The sequence below is a fragment of the Schistocerca gregaria genome, chromosome 5, assembly GCF_023897955.1.
Source record: "Schistocerca gregaria isolate iqSchGreg1 chromosome 5, iqSchGreg1.2, whole genome shotgun sequence".
Taxonomy (NCBI): domain Eukaryota; kingdom Metazoa; phylum Arthropoda; class Insecta; order Orthoptera; family Acrididae; genus Schistocerca; species Schistocerca gregaria.
In genome coordinates this window covers 532,136,425-532,153,608 of record NC_064924.1, presented here as the reverse complement: position 1 = coordinate 532,153,608, position 17,184 = coordinate 532,136,425, and the positions used below count along the sequence as shown (strand labels likewise).

The 17,184-nt window shown below is 36.4% G+C and overlaps 1 protein-coding gene across 7 annotated transcripts in view; it reads left to right on the top strand.

Annotated features, from left to right (window-relative positions):
• LOC126273182 (carbohydrate sulfotransferase 11-like) overlaps positions 1 to 13,345 on the top strand; it is a 376,162-nt gene extending 362,817 nt beyond the window's left edge. For all 7 annotated transcript variants that reach the window (XM_049976687.1, XM_049976684.1, XM_049976688.1 and 4 more), the window contains 3 exons: positions 6,799 to 6,987; positions 7,794 to 7,951; positions 12,922 to 13,345. In XM_049976687.1, the coding sequence (XP_049832644.1) occupies positions 6,799 to 6,987; positions 7,794 to 7,951; positions 12,922 to 13,024 (450 nt within the window). In that variant the 3' untranslated portion in view covers positions 13,025 to 13,345. The remainder of the gene's footprint in view (positions 1 to 6,798; positions 6,988 to 7,793; positions 7,952 to 12,921) is intronic.
• Positions 13,346 to 17,184: the final 3,839 nt, after the last annotated feature.

Below are 17,184 nucleotides of genomic sequence, written 5' to 3'. Positions count from 1 at the left end.
GGTAATAATAACACAGGGGTAATTTCTTGAGTGATTCTTGATACCCTTTTGACTGTGTCAAAATGGTCTGGTGATGTCAGTAAACCCCTTTATAAATTTTGCTATAATACGAGGGTGCTTTGAATAGTTCTTGGAACAGAATAGGAAAAAAGTACTTACATCACTGAAACTTTTTTTTTATTTTTCAATGTAATTACCTTGTAGATTAATGTACTTGGTCCAACGATGTTCCAGTGCCTTGATCCTATCTCGTAAATGAGTTTCCTCCAGACCTAAAAAATAGCTGTCAACTCTGTCTATCAATTCTCTGTTTGAAGTGAATCTTCGTCCACCAAGAAAAACTTTCAGTTTTTGGAAGAGATGGAAGTCTAATGGAGCTGTATCAGGCGAATAAGGTGGGTGTGGCAACAAGTCATACCTTAGTTTGCATCATTTTGCCATGTCAATGGCACGTTTTTGATCCAGCATCAAAAGTCACACTGCCCATCTTGCACATATTTTTTTCATTTCTAATCCTTCAGTTAAAATGTGGTGTACCCTATCAGATGACATCTGTGACAAGTGTGAGCAATTTCACGCACTTTCAATCGGTGATCCTCCATTACCATTTTGTGCGCTTTTGCACTGATTTCTGGAGTAGTGACACATCTTGGCCAACCACTGTGCAGATCATCATCTAATCTCTCTCAACCAAATTTAAATTCATCTATCCACTTGGCAACAGTTGAACGTGAAGGAGCAAGTCCCCCTCCCCCAGTGTATTCTGGAAATCGGCATGAACGTCCTATGCTTTCATACCTGTCTTTACGAAGTACTTAATCACTGCTCAAATCTCGATTTTTTCCATCTTTGCAAATCACTATTCAGTAACAACAACAGAGCCACGTCACATCCACAGCTTTCTTCCAAGAGCACTGACGTGGCACGTGTTTACAGGCAACAGTCAGATTAATATCACGTGAACAACTCATTGCACTAGCCTGACCTCTTGTGGTGATTCTGAGAACTTTTCAAACCACCCTCGTAATTTGATAGTCCCAGAAAGGCTATAGCTGTATCATTGCACATATCGATCTGGGTCAGTCCTTACAGCATTCTGGCAGCCAGTGGGTTGCACCTGACCCCACCCTCACCACCCCACTCCCTCCCAGGAGTCGTGATAACACTAGATGGGGTCATGAGCTTACTGAAAAGAAAAGAAAATGTGATTTAAAAAAGTAATTAATACATTTTAAAGGAAAGCAAAGCAGAACACATTTTGACGTGATAAAAAGTTAAAATTCTCATTTACACTGATATGCACTTGTAAATAGGACTGTATGAGTACTGCACTATGCATTAATAATCAACTTTTCAGCACTAAATTAAAATGAGTTTAGTAATTATTAGTGAGTCTCATGAACCTGACTTGCAGAGTAAAGTTTTTCAAAGTACTGTTTAATATTAGAAATAGACACTCTCCGTTCTTTTCCTATGTTCATGGACATCTACTTTTTGTCTTCAAAGCAACCAATGCATAAAAACCAGTTTGGCACAGATAGGATGTTGAAAATGCAAATATTTTACAAAATTCTTTTATTTTCAAGGCAGAAAACTCTAAAATTCAAAGAGTGATTTATTATTAAATTGTCTTTTGATTTCGCCACTTGCTCTGGCATATAAATGAGGAATGGGATGGCGGGCAGGATTGGGGGGAGGGGGGGGAGGGGTGAAAATTATGACTGAAAATTTGGTTTCAACTACTGAAATGTGGATAAATTCTTGTCTAAATAGTTCACATCCACTGATGCAAAGTGACACTTTTTGATATTTAATGTTAATCATGCCACACATATACTCATAAAAAGTTCTTCTAACCACTGTGTGTCCTCCAGATCCTTGCAAAAAGCAATAATATCATAGAAGTACACCATAACTGATGTGTCTTCAAGCCTCTCAACACCCTAGCTAACATCACTTAAATGTGGCTGGTGCATTCTTAAGCACAGAAGGCACCTATTGGTAACTGTAATGACATCAGCGGATGGTAAATATGATCTTTGATTGGTCTTCTGGCACTACTTTCAACCGGTGGTAACAATATTTTGCAAGCATGATTGAAAAATAGAACTGAACTAATGATAGTTGCAACAGACCCTGTATTTCTTCATCCTGTCTGATGATTTCTTAAGCACAATGATAACCAATTCTCCCCAGATGCTATTTCTTTCTTCAATAGTGGCATCATCCAGGCGCTGAACAATAAATTTCTCCCTTACTGATTTCAAAAGATGAGATCTTCTACATACTTTCCAGTAAAACTGAGATTTGTCCCTGTTAGAATTATGTGTTTTTCAGTGGGTGTCACCAGCAATGGTCTACTAGGATTGAAAAAAATTGCAAACTTTACTAATAGTTTCTCCTTAGCTACCACTTCTCCTCTCTTCAAATATCTTCTTTCTCATGCAATGCACATATATTGATGGTTTGCTTATGGCAGCCTTTTTCCAAAACCATCTTGCTAGAACCTAAATTATCTATACGATCTGGAACCTGTGATGCTACATGTCGTTATTCAAGGTAGCAACACGTTCCTCTTCCTTTCTACTGTGCAAATGAAAGATGGTTGTGTAGAAACCTTAATTTATGGTAGTGGTGCTAGAAGAAAGACCACTTACTGTGTACATAGTTTTTATTCATGCATGGATATGAAATACAAATGTAAGCACAGCGTGGTGGAGGGCGAGTGTTTTACTTATGGGGGGAAAAAAAAAGGTTGTACAGAATTACTTGATTACTTATTAATTTACTTCTTGACTTTGGGAGGCTAATGCTCTGATGGCATTGATTTTGGTTTTTAAGAGCTTAAATTTGAATATTTAATTGATATGTTGAAAGTGTTATGAGAACTGTTAAATACAAAAGGATTTTGAAAAGAAGTGGTTATATGATTTGGTAGCTAGTGGGTAGCAAATATAATTTTCCATTATCACAGCACTTTCCTGCTGAGGGTAAGAAGTTCATTATTTACTATGAGTGACACTGCATTGCAGGGCTACAACTTCAAGGAGTGACATGAGATACAGCAAGAGAAGATTTAAAAGTAAAACTGATTATAAATTCATGACTGGCAGATTACATTCACAGAAAAGTGCCCAAGTTAAGTACTCCCCAGGAATGAAAACAAGCGGTAACATATCAAACAATATATTCTCCATTCACTTCTTACACACAAATGATGCTCTTATGTAGACAACATTGAGAAGTATCTAAATAGATCTACTACACACAAAATATTACTTGGTAGGTCAGAACATACACTCACTCAAAATGGTTTCCCAGTTCCTGTCAGCGATCTGTAAGGCAACCTGAGCCTCAATGACTGTGTACACAGTTTAATCAGTCCTAACCTCATGACAGCAGAACTTGGTAACATTGTATCATTTGCAGCAGTCTCTCCCAGCTGGAAAATGTTGCACATAGTTTGACAGTCTGTTATGAAAGATCAGTTTTTGTATGACATTTATTTAAGAAATATGACCTCAGGATTGTGCAACAACCTTCACCTACATGGGACAACACTTACATATTTTCTTGAAGATGATTCACTCCCATATGTAACCTGAGCAGTGTTGAACCTTGTGTTTCCATATCATTGCCCCCTATCCTGCACTGCCTATAACACAGAGAATTCAGTCTTTCTTAGCCAAGAGGACCAGAGTTGCCACCAAATGTGAGCCCTCATGTCCAAAAACTTTGGTTCTGTTCCATTTTTTACGCCAGCTATGCCACACTCTATCTCTGCATATGTCTTCATAACATTTAATTTTAATGGGAAAGCGATCTGGCAGTTCTGCAGCCCCCATTAAGGTTTAAGGCCCCCTATGATGCCCACATCCATTCTGTTTCCTGTTCCTACACTACAAAATGCAGTGTCCTACCACTCTGCACTTGAGTATTGAGGCGGCATTGCTTCCAAATGTAGACCACATGGCCAAATCTATAAATTTTGCCTCCATAGAAAAAATGCCTCACTTCTCCTGCACTCACATTGTTATTGCAGCAGCCAAATCCTTTGAGTCTTCCATCTATACTTTCCTCGCCATAGCTGGTGTAAGTCCCACAACAACAACAGAAGAAAAAAAAAAATCTGATGCCCTGCGAGCCTCCTGCAGGATAATGTAGGCTTCTCATTTCCAGTTAACCTGTACATTCAGCTTTTGGGATGTTCCACTAAGTGCTTCTGGAAGATTTTGGTACTGTTCTGATTGCAGTAGTACCTAGTAAGCCCATTCTTCAGTTGCTCAAATATATGTATGTTATTCAACACATCAGGGTGCATTAAGTACATTTTTGCCTCTCCCATTAAGTGTAATTTGTCCTTCTATAACCATACTTCATCTTTCCAGTTGCCCAGAGCTGCAGCAACTTCCAAATCATCTATGAATGTTGACACATTCTCAATTGTCTTGCCCCCCCCCCCCCCCCCCCCAAAAAAAAAAATCCAATAAAGGAGTGAATACACTTGATCAAGCTTTTGTTTTCTCTACTTCCTCTATCCTTTGTTGCATAAACATGTTACCTGTCATCAAAGTATCTGCTCATTTTTGCAAAGCAGCATTGTTCTACTTGACTGAGCTACCTATTTCACCAAAAGATTCAATCACTTCCTGAGTCATCATCACTTGTGTTTGTGACCCTGACATCTGTGAAAGCTTTACCTGCCAATAAATACAATACCACAAAGAACACACAAGAGAATGTGGAAAGCCACTACAGGCACCCAAACATAACAACAGGAAATGCACTCAATTCTTCCATCACATCATCACCCATCTTAACAATGAATACCAATGTACCCAATGCCCATAGCATTGGTACCTACTACATGTCACAATTACTGACTGAGTCAAGGCAACTCATGGCCTGACAGATTACACTGCTTGCATCTCACTCTCCATAAACAGTCTTCTCTACTGTTACCCTTCTGCACTCAAAAACAGCATTAGCATATGTGCATATCAGTCAGTTCACCCTGCTGTGTTTGTGCACAGGAACAAAAGATGTCAGGAAGAACAAGTTCACTCACAGCAGGAACTGAAAATGATGTCGCAATGGGACTGTCCTCTTGACAAATGGCTGTTCAGATTTAGTTGACACTAATACATAGGAGTCAGGATGTAACCCCTATGATGACAGGTGAACTGGCTGATGGCAAATCACAATGGAGCACCATCTCCTAGTCTAAACATGGACTTCAGTTGCGGAGGTGACTGGAATTGTAATCAAACCATCAGCAAAACATCCCTGGTTATATTAATTCTTTATTCATGTTAATTACAATTATGGAGCTATAGTCAAAGTGTAGGTTATTGGCCTCGGTGACATAGGTGGCCATGAGCGAGTGGCATGTTGGTGTCAACATTTCACTGACCCATCAGGCAATGCATGGGGGCATCCATAGCTGCTGACATCCGTGAAGCTGAGGAAGTCTGACAAAAGTGCCACACTGTCAGTGCTGGATGACAGCAGTCACTGCTGGTGGCTCCTGTGCTCTGTGGTTGGCAATGACAATGCACAGGAATAGACAGTGTTTAAACTGTGATGCCCATTATGACCAAAGATGGTGGCATGTGCAAGCCTCAGTGATAATCAGCAACAATGCAGGGTCATATAAGCCAGAGTGACAGTGTAGTTGGGTAGCAAGCTGGTCTAGGCTTGAACTCACAACCCACCAGGGAGGTGACCAGCAACAGATGGATGCTACCCAGCAGGTGACCAAGTGGAGTGGAGGCACCAAGATGACTGTACACGAAGCTCATCTGAAGCGGGAGCCAACAGCTACTGGCACAGAGCCTGTGGATGACAGATCGCTGCATCATCTTGTTTGCAACTGATCTCTGTCTTGTAGTCATCAGCTGGCCCACACTGCTTCACCAGCATACTGAAGCACCTGGACATTCATTAATATAATTAACATCCGAGGAAGAGGATCTGATTTGAAGAGTTTATATGTGAGCTAGCTGGTTAGTATTTCTCCAGTGGCAGCACTCCCACCCAGGTACTCAGAGCAGAATGTTGCCACTGAGCCACAATTAATTAATTTGCTCAGGTTTTCTTGTTTGGTCAGCTACTCATGGGAGCTGTAAAATTTCTCAATTTTGCATTTGAGAGGTACTGGCTGATGTTCCAAATGAACAGCAGGTATCCACATTAGTGCCAGCCTAAACATGATTTTGATTTCTCACATTGTGTACTATTCAACACAGTAAAAAATTCTCATTGTAGTAAATTATTATAGTGTTAAAGAAAAGTATAGTTCAGTTCATTGTTAAAAAACACAAGAATTTGTAAGAAATTTTTTCCTATGTCTTCACTACAAGATCTTTCCTCTTTTTAATTTCCACTAGCTCATCCTGTATTAGTACAATTGGTGCTTATTACATTTTATGACATGGCGAAGATCTCTCTTTTAAAAACAGTTACATGTTTTTGTGCATTATTCTTACAGGAAAAAATGTTGTCTTAAGAAACAACAAGACTTCAATTTACTAAGAAGTACAATGTAAAATTTTCCAAGTATCTGCATACACAAAGAAATAAGTGATGCTAACACTTATCTATTATTCCAGATGCTCTGTTAATAAAATGTACAATACTTTAAACATATGATGTGATGCAAAATAATTTAGGCATACCTTTTGCCTGGGAATCAAATTAGAGTGTGACATTTTTTGTTGGTGATGAGGAGAATAACAGTTTTTCATTTTTATGATAAAAATACAATTCAAATATCTATGAACATTTTTATTCTTCCAGATTGTTGGTACGCAGAAGAAAACTAACCCAAAGAACCCACGGTGGCCGACATTTTCAGAATTTGTGCAGTTTCTTGTGGATGAATATCGGAAAGGAAGTCAGTTCGACATGCACTGGACTCCTATAACAGAGTTCTGTACACCATGCCAAGTGCCATTTGATGTTATTGCAAAATTTGAAACCCTTGAGGTATTGTGTTACACGCTCTTCTCTTCTAATTATTGAACATTTCAATTTTTTTTTTTTTTAAGTTGTAATCTTAAGAAATTGAAAAAACAAATGAAATGATTTTCAAGACCTGGCAGTAATATTTTCACTTGCAGTTACTAAACTTGATTTTTATATTTTGTAAATAAACAATTTGAAAGATTTTGAATAATATTAATTTAGAGCTGGCAGATAGATAATTATTATTTTCCTACTTCATTTTATCACTGTTCTGACTTCACTTTATGATTGTACATAGCACTGAATAAACACTTCTCCTCTGGTTGACAAACATTTGTTGTCATGCCTACAATGACAACCACTTTATACAGAAAATACATGCAGAGATTGTCAGTGTAATGTTCAAGCACAGTTGATATCTAGGTCAGTACAAATAAAACATTTATTTTCATAACATTTTTTACAAATCAGTTGAGAAGAAAAATAAGGAAACTGTATTTTTGTATAGAATAGATGAAGAGAGTCCAAAGTCTATCTCACATCTGGAACTAATAATTGTCCACAATACTTCATGTAAATAAGTTAAAAAGCTGCAGAACAAAACCACAAGTAACATCCTATGGTCATTGTTCTCCTAATGTCTACTTATCCTTCTACATTTCTGCTAGGAACAAGAATATGTTTTCTAGACACATGTGTAGAAGGTACTCAGCACAAGCAAATCTTGGTAGTTACATAAACATTCATCCCCATCAACTGCACAATAAAAATCATCATTATTTGATAAAATTCAGTTTCATTAAAGTCTGTAATCAATTGTATTACAGGAGGACCAGAACTTCCTCATTCACCTAGCTAATCTTCAGGATATCATACAGCCTCAAAAGAAAAATCAAGCAAAAGGACGAACTACTACAGAGGTTGAAGACGCTTACTTTTCTCAATTAACAAAAGCACAAATTCTTCTGCTGTATAACATATACAGGTAAAATAAAATTGTTTCAATTTTCATTGTTTTAAGGAACTAGGAATAAAATATCTATAAAAATTCAGAATGATAAGAAAAAGTATCGTTTGTAGATGCCAATGAAGGTAATAAGCACCTAGTCATAAAAATCACATGCATAGCACTAAACTGAAACACTCAAAACAAATAAATGCATAAAAAATCTATACCACAATGAGTGCCAAGTTTTTGTTAATTAGGAAGGGCTACCTTACAAGGTAGTTGTTCAGTTGTGAACGTATAGAATTCTGTAATGGATTTCCTATGATTCGCACACTGCAATGTGTCCAGGTAGAGGCAAATATATGAAGAATCCAATCCCATATATAACGGAGGATGGAAGACTTCTGATGAAACCCTCCACATCACTGATATTTGATCCTTTCTCTCTTACCTTGAAACATAAGTTCTGCCAAAGGAAGTTTGCACATTACAAAAGGCTTGAGCTTCAATATTGGGTTTTTAATACCCTCTACTAGCAGTCATTAATCCTTTATAACGTTTAAGAATAAAGTTGTTGGTTGCTGTCTTTCTTCAGATAAATTAGTCCACAGCCTTGAAGCTCTGGCATCATTATCAAGAATAAATTAATTCAAGAAATTTCATGAGTGTATAACCATCCTTTCAAAAAGTAGTTGGTATAGAATTAATACAGTTCAAACATTAGTACTGAAACTGCTAATGAAACTTTCAAATTCTGCACTATTAATTACAATGAAACTCATAATACATAACAACTGCAAGCATTCAACATAATAAGGAATAATATTTATAGGTCTAGCAGGCATATATTAATTACTACTTAACACCTGAACTACCACACTTTGTGGAATGTAGTAAAGCATGACTGACATGTGCTCAGTTAGCAGATACAGATATCAAAATCCTATATTTCTTATTTGTACCCATTATCTCAAACCCTAACTTTAGCCATGACTTACATGGTGGAAACATTTCTTCATGACACATGACACTGACAACAGCTAACCAAAACCTCACATAGAACTTTGTTTAAAACAGTTCCACCCCTCCACAGGGTGTGTGCCCTTGGCGGCAATTTCAGAGGCGCCAAATTCATATTCTTCATGAACAAAACCTTGCTTCACAAAGTGCCTACTATGCAGTGCATTGTAATGAAGAAAGCTGGGATATTTTTAATTCCCCTCTTGTTTTGCCAGCTACCTCCTTAAATTCATTTTGTTGCTTTTAACTATTTACCATTAGCATAAGTGAATATAATTTGCACTTTCATAATAAAGAAAGATTGGTCCTCAGCTTTAAAGAATATAATACCAGATATAATTTTGTGCTTAGTTTTATTTTCTAATTTATTTTGATTATTCCTAGTTAGTATCTATCATTACAGCATGAAATCAGTAATTGTTTCATAACTTAAATTCTATTGTTGACGTATAAACAAATATAAATTCTTTACCAATTACAAACATTTGGAGAAACAAATACTAGTAATCTTAAAGTATCTATTTGGTTCTATTCGAAAACGTGTTAGCAAATCCAGCCCTTCATTAACCAAAATTAATTAACAGTTTTGTCAAAAGTATTGTTTCCATAACTATATTTGTTAATTTCATGATTTAAACAAATAATTCGGCCTAAACCTCAGAACCCACCCACATTTGCTTAATCAAATTTCCTGAACATTTACGATATATTATTTTGGCAGGACGTTGCAAAGACAGCATTGAAGCTTTTCAGGGACTCTTACAAGAGTTAGAAATTGACACTGACAATTGCGGAACGTGAAAACAGGAACACAACAATTACAGGTCACATCTGTCGCAATTCCGCGATGAAAGAAATAATAACTTAATTAACAGTTTTGTCAAAAGTATTGTTTCCATAACTATATTTGTTAATTTCATGATTTAAACAAATAATTCGGCCTAACTCTTTAATTAACAGTTTTGTCAAAAGTATTGTTTCCATAACTATATTTGTTAATTTCATGATTTAAACAAATAATTCGGCCTAACTCTTGTGGTAGAAGAAATTGTTAAAATGTACCAATTTTCGATTTATTCAGTTATTTTAATGAGTGAAGCTTTAATTGTAGTTTCTGTAAAGTTCACTTTCAACAATGTGTAGTTTCAGTACATATTATTGTGAGGATATATAAGGGCCTGATTTTTGGTCATGAGACAGTCAGTCCACGACTGAGTTTCAGACAAGTAACCTGTGCTGGTTAGAACAACAACAATGCTTCAACTTAACAGTGTAATAAGTTTTAAACAATCAGGCCATATGTTAAAACAGTGACATTGTCTGTTTCCATGCGTACCTGATTATTCTTCAAGAACTATGAACTTTGTGGTTAGGTTTTACTGCTCGTAGATGTTCAACAGTAAACCATTGTAGCAGTATGTGGAGGTTCACCTGCAAACTAGTAATGAGGCTTATGGAAAGTTTAAATATAGTGCACTGGCCATATAAAAGTGTATATGTGAGGTTGTGAAAAAATGAAATTAAAGTGCTGTGAAGCACAACTGTGCATCTGTCGGCTACATTATTTATAGTAGACAGTGTCCAAATTACAACCCTATATTTCAGCCAGTACATCAACACTGAGGACAACAAATGAAGATAAATAAAGCAGGTGGAACCGCTACAGTGTGTTAGTCTATTGATTATTCATATGATTTTGAAGTGCATCATGTTGGTGTTTGAACATTTTTGAACGCATTCTAAGTTGATACGTGACTGAATCATAAGTTGATTTTTGAATATGTGCGTAGTGTACGTGATGTCTCTGCCAGGGGAGTCTAGCAATAAGAATCTTTGCCGCAGACAAAACGGAAGGGCCATAACAGCTGAGCTGAGTAAACCTGAATGTCAGTCACTGTTTGTTTGTGTGTTCGACTGGGTATGTGAATGATCAGCATTGTTATAATTATTAGCAAAATCTGTAGAGTCATACTACCTGAGTGTAAATAAACAACTAACAGGAATAACAGGTAATAAAGATTACATATTACTCTTCTCAGTGTATCCAAGAAAAGGAAATTTTGACAGAAAATTTTTGCCAGATCACTAAACTACCAGTTCTTGTACAGTCCCCAGTTAGCAGCTACTTTAAGTTCTATTCTAGGAATAGCACAGAACTGTTTTATCAATATGTAATAACACCTAACCGGAGAATAAATGTGGGATAACTAAACTGGTGATTCTGCATTGGTTATTGAAGTTAACCGGAGAATAAGTTTTGACAGAATCTGTGATGAGAAGATTTTTTTGCTAGAATTAGGAAGGAGAAGAAATGGTGACATCATACAAATTATATGGAAGAATATGATGATCCCATATTCATATAAAAAATCCGTACTACTACTTTTTGATCTTACTCTTGAGAATCTGAAGCATGAAACTGAAATGTCTTGCTTTTGACATGTGTTACAAGTGCTGCAATATTAGAAAGGCCTATTTCATTTTATCTAGCAGACAGTAACAAAATAAATGTAATCAAATCAAGAAACCCAATGACATTTTGACTTTTCATGTAGCAAAATGTTTATCGAACTTTGATGAGGTAATAGATTCTTTTACAGAATGGAAAGCATGCTGTGTAAAGAAGTAGCAAGATTAGAGAGGAAAAAATGCAGGGACCTAAGGATTGAAGAAATGCATACCGGTACTGCTTTGCTTGTCTCTTGTTTTTACTGGTTATATGTTCCCTATTTATAATTTTACATCACACAGAAGAGAAAGTTATTAGCTAACAGGCAATGAAGAGTGCAAATTTTCTGAATAGTTTCTATTCTCCTGATTACACTTAATCACACTCAGTATTAATTGTTAGATTTTTTAAGGGGGTAGGATGTCAAATCAGCCAGCTGAGAGCAGGAGAGTCACCACAGGGCATTTTAATTTCCACTGTCCTGAATATAGGTTTGATGGCTTCCATTACAAAGTATACGTGACTGAATTCCACAGAGAAAATACTGTGACATGCAATAAAAGAAAGGTGCGTGAAGAGGCATGGCACTGCACTTTGGTGCACTTAAGACCAAATAACATGTCTCGTATTTCCTTGAACATACATGTGTGCTACAAAATGAACAAATTTTTGAAAAATCTATTTTTTTAAATTTTTTTTCTGCCTCTATCAAGCTTTTCCCCTGGTTTAGAAATATCGCTAGTACATCCAGTTGACTGGTCCCATTACTGCCAGACCATGGACACAGCATCCTTAGACACCAAAATCCCATTTGCGCATGGCCTCCTGATACCAAACCTACCAACTCTTTTCTAATCCTCCCTCCCAACTACATGCCGACCCACAATTACTTCATTTTCGAAGGCCAAATTGATAAAAAAATCTTGTGGTACTGCCATCAGTACTCACATGACACCATCATATGTAAGCTTCTTTGTAAGTTATCTGGAGAAATACTTCATACCCAGTCACAAATAAAACCCCTCACCTGTCTCAGATACATTGATGAAATTTTTACAATCTGCATTTATGGCAGGGACAACCCTTGCTCTTTCCTTCCCAACCTCAACACCTACTTCTAAATCTGGTTCAACTTGTCCTTCTCAACTCAATGAACAACCTTCCTAGGCATTGATTTCCACCTCTGAGATGGTTCCATTCATATGACTGTTCATATCAAGTGCACCAACCACTTGACAGCCATCATCCATTCCATGTCAAAAAGTCTCTCCCTTGCAGCCTCATTGCTCGAAAGCTGGTGTGAATACTGTTTTCTGTTGCCACTTCTATGCACCACACATCAGTCAGCTGTAAGTCAGTGGTTGCTCTTCCTTCACTTTAAAATTACTGACATTTCTTTTATTTTCCAATTTCTCTCCTTTATACGTCGATTTTTATGCTTACTATACATAATGAGTACTGATTCCCCAAACAGTTGACATTTGTGAAGGCAGAAACATTGTAATGCTATTTTAATGTTTTATTTCTTTTCTGATAGGTATGACTTCACGCTGTTTAATTACACGCTGGAAGGATACCTGGAGTTGGCGATAACAGAGACTCCTGAGGAAACTGTTCTCGATGTGCACGCCACTGTATGAAAGTCCAGTCCTGTCTGCTCAGAAGCTAATACTCCAGCTTCATAGCCGAGTCTAAGAGACTGTTATTGCTCAGTTCCATGAGCAATAGCTCATTTTACCAAGATTTTTAAGAGATGTAATTTTTGAGTACCAGTATTTTATGCCCTTAATAGTTGTAAACTAGATAAATATCAATGATGGACTGTTGTTAACTATTATCAAAACGGGTTACCTTCTGAATATAAATAATTTATCAACAGTTATTTATTGTAATCTTGTTAAATGTAAATATGTACACAAAATTTGCTTGTTCCAAATAAAATTTGTTAGATGTTGAAGGTATTTTTGATAATGTGAACAAGTTTCCTTGCTCTGGAAAACAATGCTCATATTTTCAAGCAAAGAAAATAATTGTGTTATTTAGGAAAAAATCAGCTAAAAGAAATATTTACAAGTCACACATGTTCTAACAGCAATTGATGTTTAAAATTTTTTGGGAGTAGTGAGTAGGTGTGTAACATAGACTGGTCAGATACAGTGTGAAAAACATATAAGGGTGTTGCAGAGTAGCCTTTGCTAAGAAATAATTCTTAAGAAAAAATTCAATACTTGAGTCATTTCCAAGTTGATTAGCATTGAAATTAGTCAATAAGACCATCGTGCACACAAATTCAAGTGATCAGTCAGATGCAGTTAGTGTCAGTTTTTCTCATAGCGCAAATGACAGCACATGACAATACGTAGCTTCTGGCTTGGGTTGGATTCTTACTACTGCCCCTTGTCCAATTTTTGTATCACTCTCTTGCTTAGTTTCAGGAAACAAAATGAAGAACACATTTAGCAACACCATCTCTGGCAGGCTGCTTAAATTTGTGCAATGGTCTGACTGGCTAACTTCAATGCTAAGCAACTCAGAAATGGTAAAAGTATCCAATTTTTTCTTAACAGTAATTTCTCAGCACAATTTACCATGCAACACCCTTACAAGGTTTTCAGACTATTTCTAACCTATATATAAAATGAATAAGCTTTCAGTTTCAGACATACATCTACTGATGAGAATACTGCTTCCTAATCAATAAATTACACTTACACTAACTTAGGACTCGCTGCTTCACTTGCGTAGACTGTATGGCCTGCAGAGATTTTTTGTTTTTATTTAATTGAATGTTTATATTGTTCACAAATTCCAACATCTTCTAAGCTTTCAGTCTAATCAAGGCCCTATAAGAATGGATTTTTTGAAATGTACTTCTGACCAAAAAGTGATTCTGGTAGCTGGAGTCAAAAGTTTTTGTTAATCGTGCCTTTTACAGTCTTGTGGAGATAGTTCCATAACTACTTTCATCCTCTAACAAACATTTCTTTATATCTAACTGAGAAAAGAAATACGAATGTTCATAGATTTAGCTTTAAAAATTTTTTAATGTAACAAAATATTTTCTTAAAAATTTGCATCCCCTATTGCACTCACTCAGGGTTTGAATTTCTAGGAACACTGAAATGCATATATCTTTTTTTTTATTTCTAACCACGAAGTCAAATACTAGTTTTCATAGGTGTAGCCTTAAAAATCCATTAGGGGCTCTTTGGTAATTATTTATTTTCAAAAAAACTTTCACACAATTCTTTTACCCCCTTGGTGGCTGAATTTCCAAGAATGCTGAAAATGTATTTTTTATTTTCTGATCGAGAAACCAAATACCATATTTCATAGTTCTAGCTTCAAAATTCCCTTAATAATGACATACTTTCAAAATGCCTTTCATCACCTATTTCACTCCCTTAGGAGTGGAATTTCTGACAAATCTCTTCTAAAACGATGCCTGGGTTCTAAGATCCACATCCTCTTCAAACTTCTGGTTTCTACCCTTAGCATTTTGGGCTGTGTGAGGGTGAGTCAATGAATCAGTCTGACCCTATTCAACACCTTAGGGGTTGCATTTCAAAGAAAACAAAAAAAAGGGAGAGGGAGAGTGAAACACTTCTTTTTTTTCATCTCTAACCAAGAAGTCAAACACCAGTTTTCAAGGCTTTAACTTTAAAAATGCTTTCACAATGGCATATTTTCATAAAACATTTCACCATCTATTTCAAACCCCGAGGGGTTGAATTTCGAAAAAACAGTAACATGCATATGTTTTATTTCTAACAGAGAAGCCAAATACAGATTTTCACAGATTTAGCTTCAAAAATGCTTGCACAATTGAATGATTCCATAGAAACTTTCATCCTCCATTTCACCCAATAGGAGTGAATTTCCAAAAACACTGTTTTTTTATTTCTAACTGAAAATCCAAATAAAAATTTTCATAGATTTAGCTTTAAAAATTCTTTCATAATAAAATATTTTCATAAAAATCTCATCCCCTTTTCCACCCCTTAGGGATTCACTTTCCAAAGACACTGAAAAAACATATTTTTTATTTGTAGTGGAGAAGTCAACTGCCTATGTTTGTTGATCTAGCTTTAAAAATATTTTAGTAGTTCCTTAATAATAATATATTTTCAAAAAAAGCTCTCACCCACTATTTCACCCCCATAGAGTTAAATCTCCAAAAATGCTAAAATATGTTTTTCTTTATTTATGACTGAGAAACCAAACACCAATTTTCATTGGTCTAACTTCAAAATTGCTCTGATAGTGATATTTTCCAAAAAAATTCTTCATCCACTACTTCATTCGCTTAGGATTTAAATTTCAAAAAATCGCTTTTTAAATTATGCTTAAAGTATAAGATCCTCATGTTCTCCAGATTTCAGGTTTCTATCCTTAGCGATTTGGGAGTCACAGTCAGTTAGGACTTTTATATACAGGGTGTTACAAAAAGGTACAGCCAAACTTTCAGAAAACATTCCTCACACACAAATAAAGAACAGATGTTATGTGGCATGTGTCCGGAAACGCTTAATTTCCTGTTAGAGCTCATTTCAGTTTCGTCCACCTACGCTCAATGGAGCATGTTATCATGATTTCATATGGGATACTCTACCTGGGCTACTAGAACATGTGCCTTTACAAGTACGACACAACATGTGGTTCAGTGGATCATGCACCATGGAGCTCCTGCACATTTCAGTCTAAGTGTTCGTACACTTCTCAACAACAGATTCGGTGACCGATGGATTGGTAGAGGTGGACCAATTGCATGGCCTCCACGCTCTCCTGACTTCAACCCTCTTGACTTTCATTTATGGGGGCATTTGAAAGCTCTTGTCTACGCAACCTCGGTACCAAATGAAGTGACTCTTCATGCTCGTATTGTGGACGGCTGTGATACAATACGCCATTCTCCAGGGCTGCATCAGCACATCAGGGATTCCATGCGATGGAGGGTGGATGCATGTATCGTCGCTAACGGAGGACATTTTGAACATTTCCTGTAACAAAGTGTTTGAAGTCACGCTGGTACGTTCTGTTGCTGTGTTTCCATTCCATGATTAATGTGATTTAAAGAGAAGTAATAAAATGAGCTCTAACATGGAATGTAAGCATTTCCGGACACATGACCACATAACATATTTTCTTTCTTTGTATGTGAGGAATGGTTCCTGAAAGTTTGGCCGTACCTCTTTGTAACACCCTGTATAGAGATTTCCAGTTCACAAGTGCCAAAGGTGTCTTTGTAAGCTTGAAGCTGAGTGGAGCTTATAGTTGTACAAGGGACTCAGAAAAACACACAAAAACCTCATTTCAATTTTGGGCAATCAGAATTTGCTACCTACTGCCCATTGTCTAAACTTATATGAAGCACATGCTGCTCAAACAATGAGTTTATTAACACAATCACAAAGTCGCTGTTGAATCGTGTGTCTGCATATGTGAAGACAATATCAGCTGGAACAATCCATTTTACCTTTTCGTCTGTGTGTTCAGTGCACTGCTTTTACAAGAATCAACACTACTGTTTTATAATAAACTAGATTGGTATATTTAAATAAGAGATAAAAAGCATATTTTAAGGATGTTAAAAAGACAACAAAAAATATAAATTATATTATGTACCAAAATGAACATCATAGTTTAGCAATACAAACAAAATAAAACTCCACAACAGTGGAATAAAATGACTGCAACAAAATGTTAGGCCCCTTCACGATTAAGTGATTATGAGTATTCCAAAGAGTATCCTTCATTGCTGGGAAGAGTAGAAGTGTAAGAACAATGCTAGAGAAACAAA